The 23,829-nt window shown below is 41.0% G+C and overlaps 1 protein-coding gene across 2 annotated transcripts in view; it reads right to left on the reverse strand.

Moving 5' to 3' along the window:
* WIPI2 (WD repeat domain, phosphoinositide interacting 2) overlaps positions 1–23,829 on the reverse strand; it is a 36,102-nt gene that overhangs the window by 6,785 nt on the left and 5,488 nt on the right. For both annotated transcript variants that reach the window (XM_019542009.1, XM_019542008.1), the window contains exons 2-10: positions 18,414–18,496; positions 13,813–13,982; positions 12,176–12,272; positions 11,369–11,466; positions 10,794–10,886; positions 9,939–10,009; positions 4,530–4,637; positions 2,486–2,650; positions 1,223–1,330 (exon numbers count right to left, since the gene is read on the reverse strand). In XM_019542009.1, coding sequence (XP_019397554.1) covers positions 1,223–1,330; positions 2,486–2,650; positions 4,530–4,637; positions 9,939–10,009; positions 10,794–10,886; positions 11,369–11,466; positions 12,176–12,272; positions 13,813–13,982; positions 18,414–18,496 — 993 coding nt within the window. The remainder of the gene's footprint in view (positions 1–1,222; positions 1,331–2,485; positions 2,651–4,529; positions 4,638–9,938; positions 10,010–10,793; positions 10,887–11,368; positions 11,467–12,175; positions 12,273–13,812; positions 13,983–18,413; positions 18,497–23,829) is intronic.

Consider the following 23,829-nt stretch of genomic DNA (forward strand, 5'->3'; position numbering starts at 1 on the left):
TTGATCAAACCAGTCACCAATACAACTGTAGTTGCTACCACGCAGGACAGCTGAGCAAGACAGCCACGTTAGGCAGGAAAGAGGCAATACAATCATTAAGAAAATCTTTTAACTAATTCCTTCTGTGGTTGCAGTCCGCTTTTCCATTTTCAGTGCCACACATTCACCTGCATGGTGACAGAAGTCATCTTCCAAAGGACCGCAAGGAAGGAATCTTGTTGCTAACACCTCACATATACTCTGCTTCCCACATTTCCAAAGGAAGCCACCATAATGTAAATTCTTCATGGTGTGGACCTTACTAGCAGCAGAAAGGGATTGCCACTAAAGGTACACGAGCAAACTTTGTTAGTGAGATGCAGCTAGTGCTGGAAAAGTGGGTTTTTTTAACAGTATAAATGATGCTAGCCAAAAAAAAAAAAAAGATATACTAGGGTCTATACTATACTTTTTGCTGGCATGGCTATTTAGCTACCATGGTTAATGGACAAAGCTATGCCAGTCAAATTTTCAAGACCTGCTCCACAAAGATTGGATGTTGTTCTGAAAGATATATTCTAGCTTTCAGTTATAGACCTGATGAAGGAATTACTGGATCCAATCCTATGATCTTAGTTAGGCAAGCAGTCTGGCAAGATGATCATAACAGTATCTTCTTGCCCTAAAGACTCACAAGAGTTTTTTCCATTACTCTATCAGTAAGAAGCTTACCCAAACCATTTGGTAGAACTGCTAACTTAACAGGCTATTTGACTAGCTTATACTCAGGGGAGCCTAATATATAAGCCTGTAATGAGACTATATAAATCAGAACATGGGCCAATTTCCTTTCCTATAAAAGAGTAAGGATAATGCCTTTTTCTCCATCTTTGGAAACCACTTCAGCTGGGGATGAAGTGTGCCAGGAGCCAGGTATTTCACATTATTTAAAAAAAACTGAACTCCAATTGAGAGGAAATCAGAGCATATGGCTAAACAGCAGATTGATTCTTCACAGCAATCACAAAGCATTACACTTCTACTTTTAAAGTGGTACTTTGTGTTGCAGTTATTAGAAAAGGCAGACACCTAAAAAAAAAAAAAAAAAACAACCAGTATAAAAAATGAGCTCCTACCTGGTTTGAGCTTAGCAGCAAAGAAAAAAAGTTTTAGCATCAAAAAAGAGATTTAATGGAAACCAAAATGGAACAATTACATAGGTAAGAACTTTGTTGGGACTTACTTGTGCTGTTTCATTAATGTGCACTCTCCTCCTTCTTGGGGGTCCAGGTTGTACATGTACAGATAGCCATCAGCAGCTCCCACTAGTAAGCGAGGAATCTTCTGGATTCTAGGAGAAAAAAAAAAAGACAACAGTTTTATTTCAGCAAAAAAGCCTCCAAACTCCAGAGAACGTAGGAGATCTCTTTCCACCTAATTATTCCCTTATTACAACTGAGAGTAGCAAGTAGGCAAGAGAGATTTTGTATCAACAGCTATATATCCTGTCATGAGAGCCCTGGCTATCAGGCACACAACTCCTGTGACATTAAATGGAAGCCATCTGTCAGTCTGATTTGCATCAATTAACTCCTAACTGGAGGCAGTGTTGCACAATGGCTAAAAGGGACAGGCATCAGATTTTCATTCCATTACCACTTCTGCTACTGACTCTCTCCAGACTCAGTAGAAGCCCATTACTCCATTTTACCTAGGGACATACTTATCTAGTGTTGTGCTGCGAGGCTTAATTATTGTTTAGAGTGCGCTTCATGATCAAACAGCAGATGTATAGCATTGTAAAGGTAAAATGAAACCTGTAACTGAACAGCTCAGCACAAACTCCTTCATTTTCCACAAAAAAATTACTACCACCCAGCTTCTTAGTTTGATAGCTCTGCCAAATGGTTCCATCTTTGCTGAAGGCATAATGAAAGCTAAATACGTTGAGTCATTTCAAATAACTTTTTAAATGAATGCTTTGCTTCTGTATACATATATTACCTAAATTTAACAGCTTGCCTCGGCAAGGTGCAAAAGCTGCAGTTTGCAATTACCTTAAAGCCCTCTGTATTGCCTAGTCAAGGTTGTCTAATCCAACAAACTATTAATACAAATGCACTAGTATACCATCCAGCACCAAGGAGAAAATATTGCAGAGACCCATGAGCATTTTGAACAACCTGTCAAGATAAAGAGTTCCTGTAATCTCACAGCACCTCTGAAAAGCACTTCATTCCACACTGATCAAGCAGCACAAGGGTTCCTATTAGATTATGGGAAACTGGTCTTCACAAGAGGTCCTGGAGCAGGGGGAGGCCTTCAAACATTCATACGTTACTCAGCTCCTGATGTGTTCCGTGCACTACCCGTTCAGCTACAGATAAGATACATGCTCACACAAGCCAGATGAACTCCAGTCATATCTACAAGGGCAGCACTTCCTTTGCTTGATATCGGCAGCCTGGCAGAGGATGCAAGAAGCTCTGATAGCCCCCGTACTCACGTGGCAAGTGAACAGATGTTTTTGTGCCCACAGAACGGCAGGCGGACCGTAGCAAAGGCTCTGCCCTGGTTAAACATTTCTGTGACTTGAGAAGGCAGATAGCTTGTGGAGGCCATCAGCACTTTCCCAAAGTAACCTGTCCAGGTAGTAGGCTCTTCCTGAGGTCTAAAATCCAGGGGGACGAAAAAAGAAAAGGAGAGTTCAGGTTCACATTCTGTTCTAGACACTACTCAAACTAACTTGCTAAGGGGAGAGGATGACTTAGGGCCTCTTACTGTACAGGGGTTCTCTTCTGTTTGTTTTTCAATAGACATATCAATCTGATAACAGTCTAGTCCCCCCCTTTTACTTAGGGTGGAAACAGACGGCATCTGATGTCTCACTTGCGCTACTGTAAAAATGTTTATGGTAGCACAAATACCAAGGAAATAGAGGTCAGCACCCTTGCTGCTGTACAAGAAAGGCAAATCAGTGCTATAACAAAAGGTGGTAATAGAGACTCTACTGCTTTATTGTGGCAGACATCTACTACCTCTGTGGTCAAAGAGTATGAGCAGCCTGAGCTGCCTGCATTCTCCTGCCACCCTAGGCCAGGTGCTCTGGTGGCCTGATGGGCTATCAAGCCCCCCGAACACTTGCCTGTGTGTCCCAAGTCAAATTACCCAAATCAATTCCAAATCCATGAGTCACTCGAGAACCATAATGTGGCCCTGCTACCTACAAGCATCCTCCACCCCTGCCTGGGGCTTCAGATGCTTTCAAATCCTTTGGTGGGCATTCTATGTGCAGGCCCAAGCCCAAAGCCTTGGGGGTCGGACATCCCCAAGTTTTGCTTGTCCTCAACCATATGGCTGCAGGAGCAAGCTAGGGAAGAGTCTCCCATTTCTGTAAAGTTGGTGTATAGGTGAGATCATCTCACTGAAAGTGGGAGTGGGACACTATCTATGCACATAGACCTCAGTCAGGGTACTACCCTACCAAGAAGCTGGTTTTCCCCTGAAACTAGGAAAACCACCTTAGTGGTCATGGTATTTCCCTGCTTACAGAGACACCCTGGAGGACACTGGGGTGCCTCTCTGTAAGTGGAGAAAGCAGGGCGTTTCCATGTATACCCAAACCTGGGGCATGGGTCTGGCTGAGCAGGGAAAGTGGGCCCCGGTTCTGGCTGCGTGGGGAATAGCCCTGCTTTCCCCACTCAGTCAGCCCCAGCCCCAGGGATAGGTCTGGCTAAACAGGGAAATCAGAGAGATCACATTACCCCTTCTTCCACACCACCAAGGGTGGGACAAGGGGTGACGTGCGTTTTGGCCGTTACAACCACACATCACAGCACAGCTGATCTGCTTCATTCAGTGATGCGCATTTCTGACTCAGATGTGACCTGCAAGTGTGCCGTTACCTTCATTGAAAAGGCAGAATATCAAATTGTAAACCGATTTTTCTGTTTATAGAGTATCATTACACAAATGAAAACAAAAACAAGTTTAGGACGATTGACTACTATAAAGTATTACTTCCCTTCTCAATCAGGTTGTACTCGCCTGTTCATTCATCACAGTGCCACTCATTTTCCACAGAACCTTCCTGAGAAGGCACAGTAAAATACCCTGAATTTCTAATGAACAGCTCCCCAAAGTTTAGGAATACATGTTCTGTCTGTATCCTGAAACAGCAGACAGGACACGTCATCCCTCAATACGGTAGAGAGATTTTTGGAAGTTCTGTACTCTCCCCTTCCATGAAATGTTTTAGAAGCAGTAGCTTTTCTCACTACTTATTGCATCCAGATGCCAGTGCATAAGGAGGATAAGTTTATAGTAAGAGAAAAAAAATGTGATTACAAACATGCACGAGCCCCACACTGCTCTCTATAAATTGGAGTGTTCCTAGGAGAGGAATGTACAGGTTACTTGCTGCGAGCTGAAACAACTGATTCACAAGTGGCTTCCTATGTCCTTAACTTAAAAGATTTCAAAAGAAAGGCCCAGACAAACATGCACAAAGTTTTTTCTTGAACAAAATCTCGAGTATTTTGGAAACCTACTTTTCTTTCACAGTCTCGAGTTTGAAGATATGCACCGTCTCCGTGTTACTTGATGCAGACAAAAACATACCATCCATGCTGAAAGCCAATGAGCAGATGTTCACACACCTAGAAAAGACAGCAAGCGCATTTCTTTGTACTAATGCTGTGCCAACTGGGAAATGGAAGAGTCAATATTAAGTCATATACCATGAATGGCTGTTTAAATCAGTCCACTAGTGCCCCATGCTGGTATCTGTGTATATTAGACATTGCAGGCCCCTTCAGTGGATACATAAGCTGCATTGTGAAGGCCAGGAAAAGTTCCAGGAATGTGGTAGAAAGGTGTGGGGGGAACCAGAAACAGCTTCCTTGTTCAGTCTCCAATCAAAGACTACAGGTCACTGTCACAAAGGGAATAATCTCCAAAGGATTTTAAAAACCAGACAGATTACACTGCCCTCAATTGTCTCCAAAAGGAAACCTGTTTCTTTAAAAAGCATTCTGAATTTACTGACATCTTTTCCCGCTTTACTTATTAGCATTTGGATATCAAATCAAACACCATCCTAACTCCTTAGCTATTTACCAGAAGCAGGATTCAGACAGCAAGTCTTCCCATCTTTCTATTAAGAGCAATCAGAGCTCTTAATCACTAAGTACTGCAGAAATGAAGATATTTTTGTTATTGTAACAGAAATGGCAAAAGATCTGGAGACACGTGAAAACAGGATACATACTGGCATTATTTTAATGTGTTTTTTCCATCCTGGAATATGAATGCTGCCCAAATGTGCAAGAGGTGGTTTTAGTGGGTTCATGATCCCAAGGGAAGCCAAGGGATGACTAGATCATGGGGACCAAACATTAGAATAAGTTATTTGTTTAAACAGCTATTCTAGTGTCAGATATGCAAGATAAGTATGGCTACACAGAGCACCATAATTGTATTAGGTAATTACAGTAGGTGAGCCATCTCTACAAATATGTACCCATATAAACGCATTTCTGAAGTCAAGAGCAAATACAGTACTGAATAGAATGACATGCAGGAAAAGCAAGTTTTGGAAGGCTGGAGGCTGAAGCTGCTCTAGGCATCCAGGCTAATATGAAAGAAGGCAAGAATGGGCAAAGAACATCTAGAGGGAAGTCAGGAGATAAGTCTGTGCAGTGTCCAGGAAGGGGTTGTTGTAGAAGACACATAAACAAAAGTGGGCAATTAGTTCTTTGAAGATAATCTTAAATGTAATGCCAAAAGGGTGAGTTTGCTGAGAGATTTGGGGCAAGGCTGTGCATGCTACAACAGTCAAGAAGGAAACATTACCAAAACATGGACAAAAGGCTATGCTGATCAAGAGACAAATGAGAGAACAAATAGCAGAATGGGAAAAAGAGCACACTGTAATAGGGAAGGAAAGAGGAACTAAAGGTCACCAGTACTGATGCTGGATGATGGAAGGAAGAGAGGCATTATCCCAAATAATATATATGCCTCATTTCTGTGGCATTAAGGGCAGATACTTTATATAGATATTGGAGGTGCACTGATATATCGCTTACATATAGGATCGGCACCAATAAAAGGAAAATTAACATTATCAGCAATTGGCTTTTTTTGACCGGTGCAGTGGATAACGTTACCAATAAATGCTGCGTGCCTGTGTGACCAGGAATACTGCCAGGCAGCTTGGAGAGCAGCGCTCTGCTGGTAAGTCTGTGGGGGGGAGGGGTGTGGGGTAGGGAACAGGCATGGAAGGGGGGCAGACAGAGGCCCCCCACAGTGAGGGAGGGAGTGGTACTGGGGCAGGCGTTGCCCAGCCAGTGCAGTGAATGCAACCCAGGGGGCCGAGAGCAGGACAGAGCTCTGGGCAGCTCTCCTGGAGGGTGTGGGGAGGTAGGGCAGCTCCCTGCTACTGCCTGCACCCCCGGGGAAGGCATGGGGGACACGTGCCCCCAGATTTATGTGCAGGGTGAAGGTGGATGCAGGTGAGCTGCTGCGGGCTTGGGGCCAGGGACTGCAACAGCCTCTTCCCAACAGGAAGGCTGGGCTAGGGCTTTGCTCAGGGCAGGAGGTGGTGGCACTGGAAGGGGTGGCTATGGGGTGGGCTATAGCCACCCTAAAATTCCCTGTAGCCACCCCTCCCAGCGCTGCCACCCACCCTCGCTCCATGCTGCCAGTCTGTGCTCCTGGCCATCTGCATGCTGTGCTGTGGCTGTACCTCTAATATGTATATATGTCTGCCTACCTATGTCTATCCATACACACACTTTTTAATCTGCCCTTAATTCCACAGAAATGAGCTTTCACCTAGCCTGGACAGAATTCTCCATTTTAAACGATACAAGCAAGCCAAAAAAAAAAAAAGGAAGTGCAAAAATCTTACTATGACTGGAATGTAAAATAATCTTCTGGTATCCGTAATGAGTGCTTTTATAACCACACTCAGCATTACACAAAAATATAGTACTGATGTTGTGGGAGAAGGAAAAGCAAAGGCATTCTGAAGGTTTTTGGAGTATGTTACTACCTACAGTGATTGCCTGTATAATTGAAGATTAAATACAAAACCTTGCTCATCCATTCTGCAGGAGATCATTTAAGTGTATAGCCTTGGGACTGAAATTAGGCTATATACTTAGCCAGAGAATGCACTTATCCAAACCCGATGTAAACAAATCAATGCTGCTCAGTACAGCTCTGTTAGTGCTGTGCTACTGGCAGCCCTGACACGCATTGGGCCCCACCCCCCATTTTCAAGGATTCTAATAGTTGTCCTTTCACAGCTGCTTCTGATAGTTAAATGAAGTACAATTAGTTAAAATGGACAGTTACAGTTCACATGCAGTGAACCAGAGTACAATTAAGTTACAAAGCACAGAATGGGGCTGAAAAATGCTATCCATTTTATGGGTTTTAACCAGAGTTGTTACCACGTAAGCAACTGGGACTGGCACTGTGTAATGTGGTTGAGTAATTATGCATATGCATATAAGAGGGGTAAACTGAATATACATGGCACTACTAAAGTGCATTTGAATGGGGTGGGGGTTTTTTGGTGATGCCACTAAGGTATTTTAATAGTTTTGAGCTAGTAAAATTAGCATACTGTGTTACAATGTACAGTTCATGCATCTGTTATAATAGGCTGGGAAAGTTTAAGGAGGTGGCTCTGCTTCTGGCAGGCTGAAACTGCACAAAGCTTGTCACCTGTACATTCTAACTGGTAAATGTTATTGAATCCAAGTCAAATTTCAATGGAAAACGGCAGTGGGTCAGTAGTGATATTACTAAATATCAAAGATATAAAAGATAAAGATATAAAAGATATAAAAACTAATTCTGCCTTTTCTAAAGATCAGCCTTGCAATTAAAGCCAAATTCCAGAAAGACTTCTGCCAGGATTCATTTGTTAACCCCCACAGGACTAAGACACATATCTGAGAGACTGCCATCAAAGATACAATCTTTAACCCCACTTTTCAGAACAAGACCAACTTCCAAGTGGCTAATTTACAACTGTAATTGGAAAGTGTCAATGTCAGCCATAGACAGGTGTAGGACCAAGGCACACGTATGGCTCAGAATGATTATTCTCCTGATTCTAAAGTTTTAATCATTTGCTAAAATTTTGAGCTTATAATCAAGTGCCTCTTTATGCTTTGGACACTGGCAATATCAAATTACTGAGAGATGAAATGGTCCCGTTTTACCTATAGCATTAAATGTACTGAGACAAAGAATGAAGTCAATCGTTGCATCCATTGCCCTTAAAAAGGCTGAAGTTTTACAATTTTGTTTTAAAAAAGTTAAAGCATCTCATCTTGGGCTATATAATCACATATGACTAACAAAGATGTGAAAAACCAATACAATTTCCCTGAATGCCAACACAGTTTTGGATGCATTATAATAAACTAAATGTCACTTCTCCCAGCATACATTTCTTTTTAAAGAATATGATGATTTTCAAAGCTGATTTACTTCCCCACCTTTCTATACTGCCAGTCTGCTGTAGAAGTTCTGGTGGAGGCTGTCAACTTACCAAGAGTCATAACTGGCCTTTGGACTTGCTTTTAAAAGCACATTAAATTAAAAACACAGTGTTTGCTTTGGTCCTTGATTGCTGCTTTGTTATATAAACATGTCTCATTTGAAAAACAAGTCTTATACATTAGAAGAACCAGGCGTTCACAACTTTTTGTGTTGCAAGGCCATTTAAAGTTCTGGTATATCATAAAAAAATCTGCAGAGGCAAAACACTCTCATCAAGGACATGCAACTCAATTTGATAGTGGGAAATAGAGGAAAAACCTTGGGTAGAAGCCATCCTAAAAAAAGAAGAGTCAGGACAGCATTCTTTTTTTTTTGTCGTTATCCAAATCATCCAATCTGACACCAGCCAATAACCACTGACAAATTCAGCAATTAGTGTTAAAAATGATTCTGCAATGCAACGGATGAATCTTGTTTTAGACAAGTACAGTATTACTGAATCTAAAATCCTTCAGCAGTTTACAACAAAGTCTCCCACACCGCAGAAAATAAGAAAAATCTTTTATAACACCACCACAGCTAGAAGATATGTATGGCTCAATGGGCGCATCTATACATGCATTAATGTGCTTTAGTTAATGCACGATAAATCTAGTACACTGCCATTGTGAGGGCACCTATATGTAAGTGCACAGGCTGCTCTGACGTGCTGGAATTCTAGCGCATTGGAGCAGACTTGATAAATAATTGAGTTTGCTGGAGCATGGCGATTACTGTGCTCCAGCAGCCTCTTGCATCTCGTGTATCAACAACCCCATGCTTAAAAATGGTGGTGGGGACACCTGAACTAAAGCTTGAATGAGCTTTAATTCAAGCACCTGTATTGGCGTTTTTAAGTTCAGGGAACCTGAAACAGGAGACTTGACAGTGCTTTAATCAGAGTGGTTCTCGGAGCCACTAATTAAAGCATCACCACCACCACCCCCCCAAGCCCTGGAACAAGAGTAAAAGTGCTCCGAGGTACTAGGAAAATATAAACTGGCCTGTCTTAATGCACATTAACTAAAGAGCACAGTTTTTAAGTGACTTTTAATGTGCATTAAAATTGACTAATGTGCATTAAAGCACATGTGTAGGATGCTCCCAGTATGTGCCAACATGGTCTGTTACTGCACCGAACTTTTTATGCTAGGAGTATTTCAGAGCATTGCAAAGGGAAGGAAGAAAGGAACAAGGCTTGAGTCACAGAAGGCCATATTCTCTTTTTGCTTTCTCAAGTTAGTACGTATAAACCTCATCTGTAACTATTTCCTGGACCCCCTAAAATCTATTTCAATCACTATATTTCAAGACTACAGGTAAAGTCAAACTACTGAATGCACTGGAAATCTACCGCAAGGAACGAGCCTCAGAGAATGAGCGTTTTTGAACTTCACCTCTTCACTCCCCTTCGGAATTCAAAGATTTTCTGTCCCTCTGGAATGGAAAATACTCGGATCACTGTCCCCTAAAAAGAAAAAAACAAAACAAAACAAGCCTCATTCCTCAATTTAAATATCCTCTTTGTGCACTACACGGGGTGGACAATGATCAGAGGACTGTCACCAGCAGCTCAACCTTCGAGATTCTTTTATCAGAATTTTTGCCACCATAAAACAGTCAGATTTATCCCATCATGGAGTGTGGGACCAGCAGAAAGGAGTCCTCTCTCTCTCTCTCAGCATAATTACTTGCATGTTCACATGCTGACAAAGCTAGGACTACCTGCTCGGCACAATACCACCTAACCAGGTAGAAAAATGCAATACGCTTCAGTTAGATTCTAAAGCACATAATATTCAAATACAAAAGGAGGAAGCTGTGCCAACTGTGCAATTGTCAGCCTGTATCTGGCATAAGGAAGTGATTCTTCTCTATTCCACTAGGACTTTTACTGTCTTGTCTCTGTTTTAGGCCATCTTCCTAACGTGGCATTGCTAACCTCTTTAAAAATAAAATGCTGTAGCACTGGTGGAAGATGCTTAAACTGTATGTCTTGATTACAATCAATTGGACACAATTTAGTTCTTTAAGAAGCCTCATTATCAAACGCTGTTTCACAGGATGGAAACTGTACCCAATAACATTAGCAGTTCTGAATTCAGAGTTTTCATTATACACCAGCTAGCCACGCTTGTTGAGGGGGTGGGGGGGAGAAAGAAAAAAAAACAATGGAAGTGCTGATATGCACACTTAATTAGGATACTTTGAAATAAGGTTTATTCTAAAGGCACAAGCAAATCAAAACTTACCTTTTCTGATGCTGTGGCAAGTTTAGTACCGCTTGCATCAAAAGCCAATGCTGCCAAGGGACTATCATGCGCTGGGATCATATTTGCTGCTCTCTGCAAGAATCAGCCAATAAAAGACAGAACTTAGTCTAGTACAGGCAATCCCACCCACCCACCCCATATTTACAATTCAATGCTGGACATGGAAGAGCGTGCAAGGTAAACAGGTGTTTTTATAAGCAGACTTTAATATCTGCTCTACCTATTGGAAAATACTGAAGTGTACCACTGTTGCCTGCAAAACATTAGCATACTACCATTTATAAACAGACTGACTGCAGAAGAGTATTTTAAGGGAAAGATCATTATGGTATTTAATTACTCTCTCTCTAATTCACAGCCCTACTTACTAATCAGATGTAATATTACGCTCTTACTGTCTGTTATGTCTACTTGCACAAACAGACCAACCACAATCAAAACCTCACAGACAGATCTTGGGAAACTGAAGTGCCCACTAGCTCCTTCTGAACACACAGAATCATGTCTCAAGTACATCTTTAGAGGTGGTGGAGAATTTTATTGCATTCTCTCACCAGATTGATGGTATCAAAGACTTGCACTTCTCCGATGGTTGCACTCCCTGGGTAGGCCAGGTAGCAGTTGTCATTGTTTATTGACAATGCACACAAACCTAGGATAGGGAAGCAAGAAAACAAAAGGAGTTAGAGAGCCAGAGGCTAGATTTCCACTACACAGTTTTTTAGTTCTACATACAAATCAAGCTACAAGGTATTACAAGCTTCCCACCCTCAGAAAGCCTTCACAAAACGGGACAAGGCTACATCATCTTAAAGTCAGACAGCAATATATGAACTAGTTATATAAAAAAAAAAAAAAAAAGCAGCTGTACTGTCTGTTAAATTAAAAGCAAAGAAAAAAAGTTATCTTAAAGGTGCAGCTCCACTGATAAAAAGCTGGAAATTCATTCTAATATCTGAAACCTTATCTGACAAGGGCTGTGTACCAGTTCACTCTTAATTTTCCATGGTTCGTTGACAACCACTTTTGAATAATATCCTTAAGAGGCTTTTCACCAGTTCAGAAAAAATAAGATACTGAAAAGTAGTTGCATTAAAGGGATGGCAGGAAGTACTCTATTTGTGACTGCTTGAATGCAAAAAAAAGTCATCCAAGAAATGGCCCACATTCACTGGGCAACTCACTACCCTGCAAGAATGAATGTACTTCAAGGTTTGTTAACTATTACCCCCACTGAAAGTGGAGATTAAAAATTTCTGCTAATGAAAACTACAGTTTCTTATAACACGGTTGCATAAAGACAGATCATACATTCCATTTTAGTTTTAAAAATCAAGGGAGCCCCTGAAGAAATAGTTTACCTGCAGGGTTGGGAGGAGTCTCCCTGATTGTGTGCAGTACTTTCATGTCTCGTATGTTGTGTATATAAAGAGACTCTTCCAGACATACTATTAGCCTCTGAAAACAGAGAAAGGAAAAATGAGAGAACAAATGATATTGTAACATATTTATTTATTTCTTCCTAATTACCATAGCCCAAGTAAGCATGTGAAAAACATCAAGTGCATTTTGAAAACAGGTAAACAATCATTATCCAATCTAGTGTTAGCTATTTCTAAAATGGCGGGGAGGGGAGAGAATTAAGATTCAGCTGAGTCTGTTTACAGGAAGTAGACGGGGCAACCCCTTACTCCTAGGTGTTCGACGTCCTTCAACTGTACCACAGTGGACTAGTTCAAGAAAGGTCTAGTCTCAGAGGCTGTATGATTTGGTATTTTTTGCTAACCAGAAAGATGCACTAATTTATTTAGTTGTGTGTAATAAAATAGTGAAGGATGCATTTATTTATTAGTGATGTTACCCAATGTTTTCATATTAACTGGCATTCAATTAAAATTTGCACATTTTTTACTGACATGATCTTAGTCATGTTGGATACACCAGAAAGGGCACGATGTTTTGCATTCAAAACCAAACGTGTAAAAGTAACTGCAGTAAGTGAACTTTATCGTGTCCTTTAAGATTTTAAAACTAGATCTTGTTTGTCCTCACACCTAATTTTTATGCAGTTTGAAGGAGGAAAACAAGCTTTCTTACTCTGACTCCCGCTTAGTTTCTCAACTTGAAAGAATTAGCTGAATAAACTAAATAGATCTCTCTCTCAACTCAGAGCAGGGGCTACTGTGAGGTTAGAACTTCAGCAATTCCCACCAGTTCAGAGATGCACATTTCTTTAAGGTTCAGAGAGGTGGCTAGCTCGTGTTTAGTTTGAAGCCAGGCAGAAGGCAGGGCTCAGTGGTACCTTAAACTTTCATAGGCAACAGCTTACTTTATCAGATGCTACAAATAGATTTTCATAGCATCCAAAGAAATAGTCTGTTGCCTATGAAAGCTTATGTCTCTCTGAACCAGTTAGTCTCTATGGAGCTGAATATATGTACATCTGGAGCCACTTCCAAAGGGGAATGGCTCCAAAGGACAGCAGCTGGTACACTGTAATTGCTGCGTGAAAGAGCTGAGAATATGAATATAACAAACCTGCTTCAACTTCAACGCTGCTTCAAGCAGCAAAAGATGCATTATAGTAAACATACACCTTAACATAGGTTAGTAGTGTCAACTAGGTTTATTTTTTAAAAAGATTTAAAATGTATTTTTGTATTATTATTAAGCCAGACTTAACTACATGCTAGTAGTTAGTATATATTGTTTAATTAATACAACCCTTAAACCTATAAAAACGCACAACTTCTACAATATTTTACATATAAAAGCAATGAGCTAGGGAATTCCTGTGAAGTTCCTGAAGTTACTGAACAAGATGCCGTGGGAGGAATTTTTCCACAATGATATTCACCTATATTAAGCTTTTATACCATTCTAGTGCTGAGACCAGGAGAGAGTCAGAATGAAGAGTTTTAAGTTATTTTTTCTACTGATACAGGAGTTGACAGAGAAGTATCCGCATTCAAGAGCCATCCTATCAACCCAAACTCACCTGTCTATTCAGTTTGACAGCCAGAATTGTGTTGGAATAACTGTAGTTGCAAATCTCAGTCCCTTTCTTGAAGTGGCAGACTTTCAACTTGCGTGGGGCTTTGAGGCTAACTATGGCCACCAAGCTGCTGGAGAACAGCCTCTCCACAATGCACACGTCTTCCGTGTCAGCTGGGGAAATGGAAGAAGCGTCACATTAAAGCAAAGACAATCTAAGGAACACAAAAAGACTGAAGCCAATCCTCAAAAATGGGAAGTGGTATACTCTCTGGGCTTCTCAGTGGAGCTCAGGCCCCACAAATTCAGATTTATAAAGACCTTTCTTTGAGTTGTACAGATTTTAGAAGTTTCTAAAAGATAAGCTTTTCAAAAAATGATATTTACTATTTTTCACAGAGATGACAAACAGACTACCGAACAGTGATATCTACAGCTGAGAAAGAAAGATCTTGGATCATGTGATATATAGCAAAATAAGCAAGAAACCACCTGGATAAATCTGTTCTTTAAGTCCTCTCCTGTGACTGGCTTTTTGATGACAAGTGATCTGGAGTTTATGCACAGACTTCTATAAAGACAGACAAGAGTACTTTGCTCAAAGAAGTCGGCAGGCTGATTGTCCTAAAATTGTTTCGACCAGGGCCTTATCGCTATTTTATATGCATCGCTTTTCATCTGACAAGTCTGTAAAACATTTCATACAGGAATCGTTTCACCCTTCACTGAACCGTAGCAACTGCACACAAGTAAACAACAACAGTTTTGCATATATAACATGCACACTACAACAAATACACTGAAAATGAATGGAGAATTTGAGCAATCACCCAACTGAAATCCATGCAAGGCATTGGGGATGGGGTATGGTAGGAGACCCCAGCAAAAGGAAAGTGCCACCACCAGCACAGTGCAGATGAGCATGCTGCGGATGAGCCTGTGGTGGCATTAAGTAAATGCTGATAGAGTTCAAGGCCACCAGCACTTCCTACGACGCTCCGATTTTCCTCGGAGGTCTCTCATCCAAAGAGTGTCTAGGCATGATCTCAAATGGCTTGTAAAAACTGACAAGCGCACAGTTCAAGGTGATATGGGAGCATTTGGAGCACAGAGGTAATCCATTGAACCAGATAGCAGCAATTCCTTCTCCCCTGCTGGATCAGTGGCATTTTCTAGGACAGCTGGCTGTATATATGCATTTAATATTAAAGTGGAAAGGAGAAATAAAGCTGTTAGGTCTTGGAAGATAACAGGAGAGTGCTTATCAGTTGCCTACAGCAGTTCTAGAGCCGTAAATAAGTATCTGCTAAAAGTCCAGTGTTCCATTATAGATTCAGCCAAGGCAAGTGACTTGTGCCTTCCTGCCTTGATCCATTATCATCACTCTAACATTTTCAAATCAATATTTGGATTAGTGCAATATTTGATGCTTGCCAAATAGGAGAACTGCCCAAAAGGACTCTTTCTGAAAGCTTCCGATGCATTTGTTGGCCTAATCAAGCAATTGATACCGCTCTCATTAGAAAAACCAGAAGTTCCCTTACAGACTATTTTTATCTGTCTAACTTGACTCTAGCACATGAATACGCTGCCAATACCCTACACATGAGTTCAGCAGAAGTGAAACTTTTAGCTAGTTCATCTGCCCAATTATTTTGGGGAAAAATTGGTTATTTAAGAATTCCATGAATAAAACGTGTGTACTTCCTACCACAAGTAGTAGTCTCAATACCCACACAAGCCACGAGAGAAAAGTTTATACCTTGTGCTTTTTGTTATCATGTGCAATTTTAATATGGAAAGAGTCTTTATCCATTAGACTTTCAAAGTGACTTGAGCATCTAACATGGTATTTAACTTGTTTACTTCCCTGTAGTGATCCAAATGCATCTATAGGAAGACGTGTTTGCTTTAAACAGTTTCACTGTTTGCTCTAAGACTTGCAAAATTCTATTCAATCACTTTCTGAATCAATGTTTTCCCTCTCCTCCAGAAATGGATGAGAGAACAAAAGTGAAAAAAAAATCTGAGCTAATTTAGCCAATAAATTTTAATTAGGATTTTGCTGAATAATCTAATGGTGACTTTCAAATCTTCTTGATGTCACAAACCACACAGACAGATCATCAACTATTTTCTGTAAAATGTTAATGTCCATTTCAGTTTCACAAACAAATTACTCAGGTAATAATCCATCTAGATTTTAAAATACCGTGGTCACTAATCTGAACAAAGTTGGCATGCTGGATAGAACAAGTTATATTTGTCGGTGCTGCTGTGCACCTCTAACGTTCTTGTGATAAACCTCTGGGTGCTGCAGGTCAGCTACGGGACCTGTCACTCTTCCCACGGAAGAGCTGAAGAGCTTCCAGAGTTGGAGGAGCACACGAAGGTTTGGGAGTGGACTTAAGGATACAGAGAAGTAGTGTCCATGGTCACAGAAGAACTGGCCAGAATTTCTAGCAGACGGCAGCATGCAACAAGCAGGAGAGAGCTGCTTCACACTAACCAATTCAACACACATCCTCAGAGCTTTAGAAAAGTAGAAGGGCTACAGAAATTTTCTTGGTCTCAGAGTAAAGACCAGAGCAAGAAATCAGTGCAGATGGTTATATTTAGAGAAAGAAAGATTTTGAGATGGGCTTTAATGAAGTTAAACGCTTTAAATATTCAGGGTTCACTTTGGTTTCTTTGCCTTCTCTTAGCAAGAACATCCAATGATATAATCCCTTCCCGGCTGCCAAGTCACATGTGCTTACTACCGAACATCCATTCAAATCGGTGTCAGGCTGTATGTCTGGCTGACCTGAATTAGCCATATTCTTAGATGCACAAGGTAGGCTGCACAGTACTGAAGTTGTTAACCCCATCCACAGTCCTAATCTTTTCTATTACTTATCTACCCCCTCTTACTCCACACAAACAAAGAAAATTGGAGATTCTGAACACACACACGGGGAAAAAATGTTAATATGATCTATCAACATCTGCAAGGCACAGGAACTTCTAAAACAAACACAGTAGAAAAATTAGTAAATTACTGTGTAACAATATGAAAAACCAGTTTTGTTAACGGTTTAAGGGACCTCACCAAAAAAGACAGATAAAAACAAAACACATGGTAATATAAAGACAAGGAGCATCCAACATCTCAGACACAAGCTGGTTAGAACCAGCCAGGACTCTACTCAGTTGTATTTTTATTGCGTCTTTAATCCAAGGACATCAAAGCATGTTATAAACTTCCAGTAAGCCTTACAGCCCCTGCACGGGAGGCAAGCATACTCATTTCACAGAGGGGTAAACAGAACTAAAGGACAGAAGAGTTGTCCGTGAAGTGACAGCATAGGTCAATCGTGGGAACCAGGAATAAAAAATGTTCCACTCCCCCTATTCAAAGGCCAGGCATCTGCTGCACCTTGCGTAGTTTGCTCTATTTCACCGTCTATTTAGTTTTCAATTTAACTCTACAGTAAAAAAAACCACAAAAGATACTAATGCAGAACGACACAAACCAGCAGAGCATGGACAGTCACTGACTGTTTGATGTTGACACCAGCAAATCCACAGTTACTCTTTTGGGTTATTCTGTGCATTGGGGTTTGATGCTCAGATATGTAATATTCAGATAATGTCTGGGTAACACATTTAACCAACTGTCTTCCCTGTTCTCCTGACCCTCCACAATTATTTTACATACCCATTGGAAAGACCTTGATTCTCTCAATTTTTCTACTGCAGAAACTGCGTGCCCCATGGGCAGAGGTCAAATCAGGCTGACTGGGAGAGCTTGTGGGGGAGGGTTTAAGAGGGGCAAAAAAAAAAAAGAGGACGGGCGCAGATTTTATTGGTTTGGATGAGGAAAGCTTAACTTTTAAGCTTTAGCAGCAACAAGGTCTCCAGTTATTCTCTTTTCACAACTTGTTCTGACAACAAGGACTGAGATGCAAATAAAATGCCACGATCCCCTTTACGCTGGAACCTGACTATAACAGTGGTCCCTGTCCTAATAACCAATAAAAATTCTGATCTTGAGACTTCCTCTATGTTAATCACATTATGATATGCAACAACTGAGTATAATGGCAGAAAAGCAGCAGTTCTTTTGGTGATTATTTCTAGACTTTCCCCATATGCTACTTACGGCTGCAAAATATTTATACCACATAACCTCATGAATCCAGTATGCTCAAGACCAAGCACTTGCTGGAAATGTGAATATTCCAGATTTCTGAAACTGGAGTGGCAGCTGGTCCCGGAGCAGGTGGGGGGGAGTGGCAGCAGCAGGCCACACGCGAAGCAGCGCCACGGGGCGGTGGATGGCGGCAACAGCCACCACGGGCATGCTTCCCCCTCTGCTGCTCCAGGACCAGCCGTTGCTACTCCCTGATTTAGTGTATTTTTTAAAAGCGCCTGATTTTTGAAAATTCTGGAATTGTGATATCCAGCTTTATGACATTGTAACGTACTGCAAAACCTTGGGCAATAAATTGTTTCTCTCATACTTGCAATATTTCATAATGAAATGTAAATGCATCTCTGGTGATTATTAACCAGTCTTTAAGAAAACAGTGACATCTAATATAGAAAGAAAAGTACACTTACTGCATTCATAGATCTGCTCCAATTTGTCCACAGAAGAAAGAGAGAAGAATTTGTAACCTGACTTACTGCCAACAGCTAAGGACCTGTAAAGAGAAGCATCAAATTAGCTAGGAAAAGAAATGAAATAACCCATCAATTCTACCTGACCTAGCATAGGGCAAGATTCAAAGCTCCTTTGGGGTCAGCTCAATAAGAACAGTGGTTAAGAAACCTGACCAAAAATGAATAAATAAAGGACAACCATGAAGTAATTAGTTTCCTGAATGCTGAGGAAGTCAGATAGTTTCACAGCCTTTGTCTTAAGTGGTAAACCCTGTTCCACATCTCTGTCAAGCAGTCCACAGCCCATTTAAGCCTGCAACCTGAATCGCACTAAAGATGTCGTCATCTGGCTCTATATACCAGAATGAAGGTTGTTTAAACAGTGTAATTCCATATAAAAATACATAATGACATCACCATTAGAAGGTGACCTACAAAGAATGTTCTTTTTTACACTGTTTGTACTATTTTGATCTTCTTAACAATTTGAAAAAAAAATTCCCTGACATGTTTTCCAGAACAGCTGGAATGTCAACTTTGGTCTTCCCTGGATTTACTTGCTGGGGCCAGCATCACATAGGTGAACAGGGGCTGAAATTTGAATTGTTTTCTCAAAAAACCTTAAATCACTGATGTTAAGCAGATGTTAACAGAAGCAGAACAAAGTTTCAAACAACTGGACTAAGCCCTTTCCCATCACCAATGCTCAATTTTCACTTCTAACTCACAATACCAGTTCATTTGGTTTCTAATTAGTCTTCAAAGATAGAAAGGATGTGAATATTTAAACCAAAAAACTGTGACTCACCTTTTATATTTTCCTTATACAAAGTAGAATTTTCCCCCTTGTTTCTCACTTTTAAATTAACCAGAGAGAACAAAACTAACTCATAAAAGTAGTTGTACATAAACACACGACTAGCTTTGTAGCGCACGTTCATAACCAAATGTATGCCCGTTTGGAAATTCACTTTGTACACTCTAGCAACCTAAATTACTACAAGTCACATGACCTCTTTCACAACTGATATAGTCACCTGGGCTTGACAGGCCCAAGGCTATTAGCCAAGGTGAAGAATACCTGTGCTACCACTCTGAACCCTCACCTCCGATTATAATTAGAGCAAACTGACAATTAACTTACTACTCCTCCTGCTCTCATTATACTCTTTTCTTTACGGGCTTCAGAAGTGAACCATTCTCAGTTTCAGGGATCCCAGAAAAGGTTAGATACCAGCTCCGAAATGTCAAAATGAGCCATCTTTACTCCTTTCATCTCCCAAGCTATTAAACAGACTTACATCCATCTTTATATAGAATCAGACCATAAGTGTAAGTGGTATAATTTTAGTTAAGATGGCAAACTGTATTTCCATTTTAGAAGCCATCTAAAGCTTTCTTAAACTGGAAGTTCAGAGCTCAGGGAAAGATAGCAGGGTTAGTAACACTGAGAACTAGCAATAATCTTATCAAGTTAGTATGCCTGGTTTAATACAAGACACTACCATTTTTCCATATGTACAGATGCCCGTTAAAAAGACACTACAGAAGATGGTGGTGTTGCACCAATGTTTCACAGTTCACAGGAACTTCCCCCCCCAAACTTCCACCTTTGCTGGCATTTGGAGTGGCTGTATTTCCTGATGCTTTAAAGAAGTTTAAAATGCTATAAAAGAAACAGAATCATGCGTTTTCACCTTTCCAACCAATACCAGTTTAAAGAGTGGGGTTGTGGCTAAAGTAGCTCCTGCTGAAAGCTTGTGGATAGGCAACAAACACAATGGTAGGAAAAATAAATCACCAAAATTAGAGATGGAAAAGCAAGCCACAGAATTCTCTCCCCAGTCAACAGATGAGCGCCTAGGGTAGCCAATTTCTATTATTGCTTTCTGTTTTCACACCCAGTAAGGGGAAAAGAAAGTTCATTAAATGCTTCTCCACACAAAAGATTTACATATTCACTGCAGGGTGTCCACATATTCGCACAACTCACCTGGTTTTAGCAGGTGATCTGCAGAGGGGTCAGCACTTGGCACATGTCCCCCATATTCTTCATTACAAATTAAGGAAGAACTTAAAGGGTTTCCATTTAATCTGTCTTGCTTTAATTCGTCTCCCTGGGGAGAATTTACCCCCAAATTCAAACTACTTGGAGCCATAGGTCTGAGAGAACTCCAGCAGGGAGCACTGCTTTTAATAAATGGGTTAGTTAAAACTGTTTTCCTACAGCAGTGGCTCTCAACCGGGGCGCTGTCAAACCCCTCAGGGTACTGTCGCTGTTATGGCCAGACAAAAAGTGTCCCATGTGCAGGGCTGTGGGACACGTGCACACTCCTCCTGCATTAGGACTCCCTGATAAGCCCAAAGCAGGCAGGAGGGCTTGGTCGTGGCTGCAGCACTTCCTGATCTGACCCTGCATGGTGTACCCCAGAGACAGAGGCATGTGTGATACGTAGGAATGCCCTGCCAGCCTCTGTTTCCTAGAGGAGCATGGGAAGGCCAGACCACCAAGGGCTGCAGCATGAGGGAGCTCCCCTGCCTGCTTGAGGCTACTTGGAAAACCCTAACACAGGGGGAATGCATGCATGTAGCGCTTCACTGGCCGCAGCAGCAACCCAGCTGAGAATCACTGCTGCAGACAGGTCTGGTGGGCAGAGCTTCTGCTGTTCCCCTGCAGGACCTTTCCAGTCTAACAAACCTCATTGGCAACATTTAATAGTATTCTACTTGTTATTTTGCTCTCTTCCATCCTATTCTACTCCTCATTATAACCCCTGAAGGCCGTCTTAAACCAACTGTCACCCCTCATTTGCCTTTACACCCTTGCTATTCTTGTAGGTGGTTGACAGTCTTCTGCAGCGGTATGTGAAATATTGCCTGTTTTGTTTTCCTAACCTTTCCACAAGCTCCTGGAACATGTGTCTCACCAGTTTTCATGGTACTAGAGAGCTCAGTGCTGACCTAGCGTTCTTAAACAACCCTTTGGGCCCCATCCAATGCAATATCCTACAAGACAAGCACTTGAAAAAAGCGTTTCAGCACATCATCCATCTTTACAGCTTCTTATACGGAAGACAATTGGATGCCTCTGTTGCTGCCACTCAGAAAAATCCACCTCCACAGACGGCACAAAAATATGTAACCTGAAATTGTTTTCTAGAGCCGTATCAATGCAATCCTGCCTCTCTCAAGAAGGCTGAACAGGACTCCCTTACAAGACCATGTTCATTGGCTGGAGAGGCTGCTCTCAAATCGTCCCAGGCACCCTTAACTCTGTCCCTTCATACAACCTGCTTTGGTTCTGCAGAGCACCAAACCCGTGGAATTGGAGCCTGACTCCAGCCATCAAATTCAGGTTGTGCAAGTGACAGTGCAAAGCATTAGGTGATTGGGCCCGAAGTTATTTCCTTCTTATATTGAAGAAGGTCTCTGAGAAATTTCTTCCAGCTAAATGAGTTGGCAGGAGGATAAACACTTTTTAGCAATGCCTACTAGTCTACCAGGTAAGTTACTTGGTAACCTGCCTCAACCTACCCAGTCAACATAACAGTGGTTCTCAACCAGGGGTGCTACACCATAACTGTGTTTGAATGCAGGAGTGTCCCGAACCCCAAAAGGTTGAGAACCGCTGGCCTAATGCTACAGCCACATTTACTGCTCCAACCTGTTTAACAACTTTACATTTTGAGGGTGGAAAAAAGACATCCTTAGTGTTGAAAGGCTTAAAAATCAATGAAAAGCTAGTGCAACAGCAGCATTCGAACAGCTAGGCCATGGAAGTTTATCAGCTAACTGTAGAAGGTACTTCAAACAAACTGTTTAAAATCACGTTAACATATATTTAGTTTCAGTTGCTAACGAACATTTTACACAGCCCTCTGGGATATCTCTCTGCCCTTCAATTATAGTGAGAGCAAACAATACAGTTTCCAAAACATTTGGTAGAACCTCCAGTAAAACCATGGTCTCTTGGTAGTTATACAGGATTAAACAACACCACCAAAGATGACCACAAGCAGAAATCCTTTGAGATCCTCATAACGTATGAAAAAGCAGCAAAAGGAGGGCATGTTTACAGATCACTTTTAATATATAGTGACAAGTTGTGTAGTCAAACTGTAACTGTAACAATAATTGATTTCTAGGCACCCTGTCCAAGCAAACACTTGCAGAATGGCCAGATTTGTACACAAACCACATTAATAGTTTCCCTACTGGACAGCTGCAGTGTTTTACGAAGCAGCAGGATGGACAAAGTTAAGACAGAAAAATCTATCTTCAGAACTCAAAGCAGAGGACCATCTCTGGACAGGATTTCAGAAGTACCCACTTCCACTTCTTACCACACTGGGACACTCAAGAGACATTTAATATGAGACTCATTCTCTGGTGTCCTCTCCTGAAGACACTGCAGGAGAACAATCGACTGCAAAAATACTGTTTCTCCCAGTTTTCTTCTGGCCTCAAGACACCTTGGACTGGAAGGAAAATTAGAACTTTGAGAACAGAAAAGAAGAAGACCAACTGAACTAGGGGAATAAAGGAAAAGATGCAAATATTGAGGATTCCCCAACAAGTACAGGTATACAAAAAAAAGACGAGACCCACATGTGGAACAGCAAGGGTAATATTGGACAACTTTGGTTTATATGTTGAGCATCAGCTGGCCTGGACGTGCCACAATGTCAAAAATAGAAACTTGCTGAGAATATAAAACCGTAGGGAGTTAAGACAAAAAAGACAAAGCTAACACATCAGTAGATGAGGTTAGATTTACAGGCTCATGTGATTCAGTACAGTAATGATCTCAGAGACAAAGATACTTGTGATGGTGCCTGTCAGCATTAGTATAGTTAAGGTTATAACAGCATTTTCATTACAAACCCTGACTTTAGACTATTTTTTCATATAAAAAGGAAAAAAAAAAAAAAATCAACCCCAGATAAAGACTGGCATCACCATCTTAGTTCAAGTGGAAGGTGTTGCATTTAAAAAAAAAAAAACCCCAAAAGAAATGTAATTAAGATGAAGCATTTTAGAGATGAGTTTTATGTTATTATTCCACAATGAGTTTTCTTTTGGAAAACGAAAAATGTTGGCAGTCTAATGCAAACTCATACTGCTTTCTGGTACAGATCTGAATTGGTAGACCCCACATTTTAAATTACTGCAAAGAACTTCCAGAAATCTTCATCCAATGTTGCCACCATATGTACAGAACACTATATAAATTATACTTAAAGCAGAAGATTACATAAACTACAGGCTGTTCGTTCAGATCAGGCTCGTCAATATTTACATAAAATCCTCCCCATGGATGCTCAACTAAACTTCAAGCCACAAACCGAAATGTGCATTATATTCATCTTCCCAA

Source organism: Crocodylus porosus, unplaced genomic scaffold (genome assembly GCF_001723895.1).
Source record: "Crocodylus porosus isolate Cpor-Errol unplaced genomic scaffold, CroPor_comp1, whole genome shotgun sequence".
Lineage (NCBI taxonomy): Eukaryota > Metazoa > Chordata > Crocodylia > Crocodylidae > Crocodylus > Crocodylus porosus.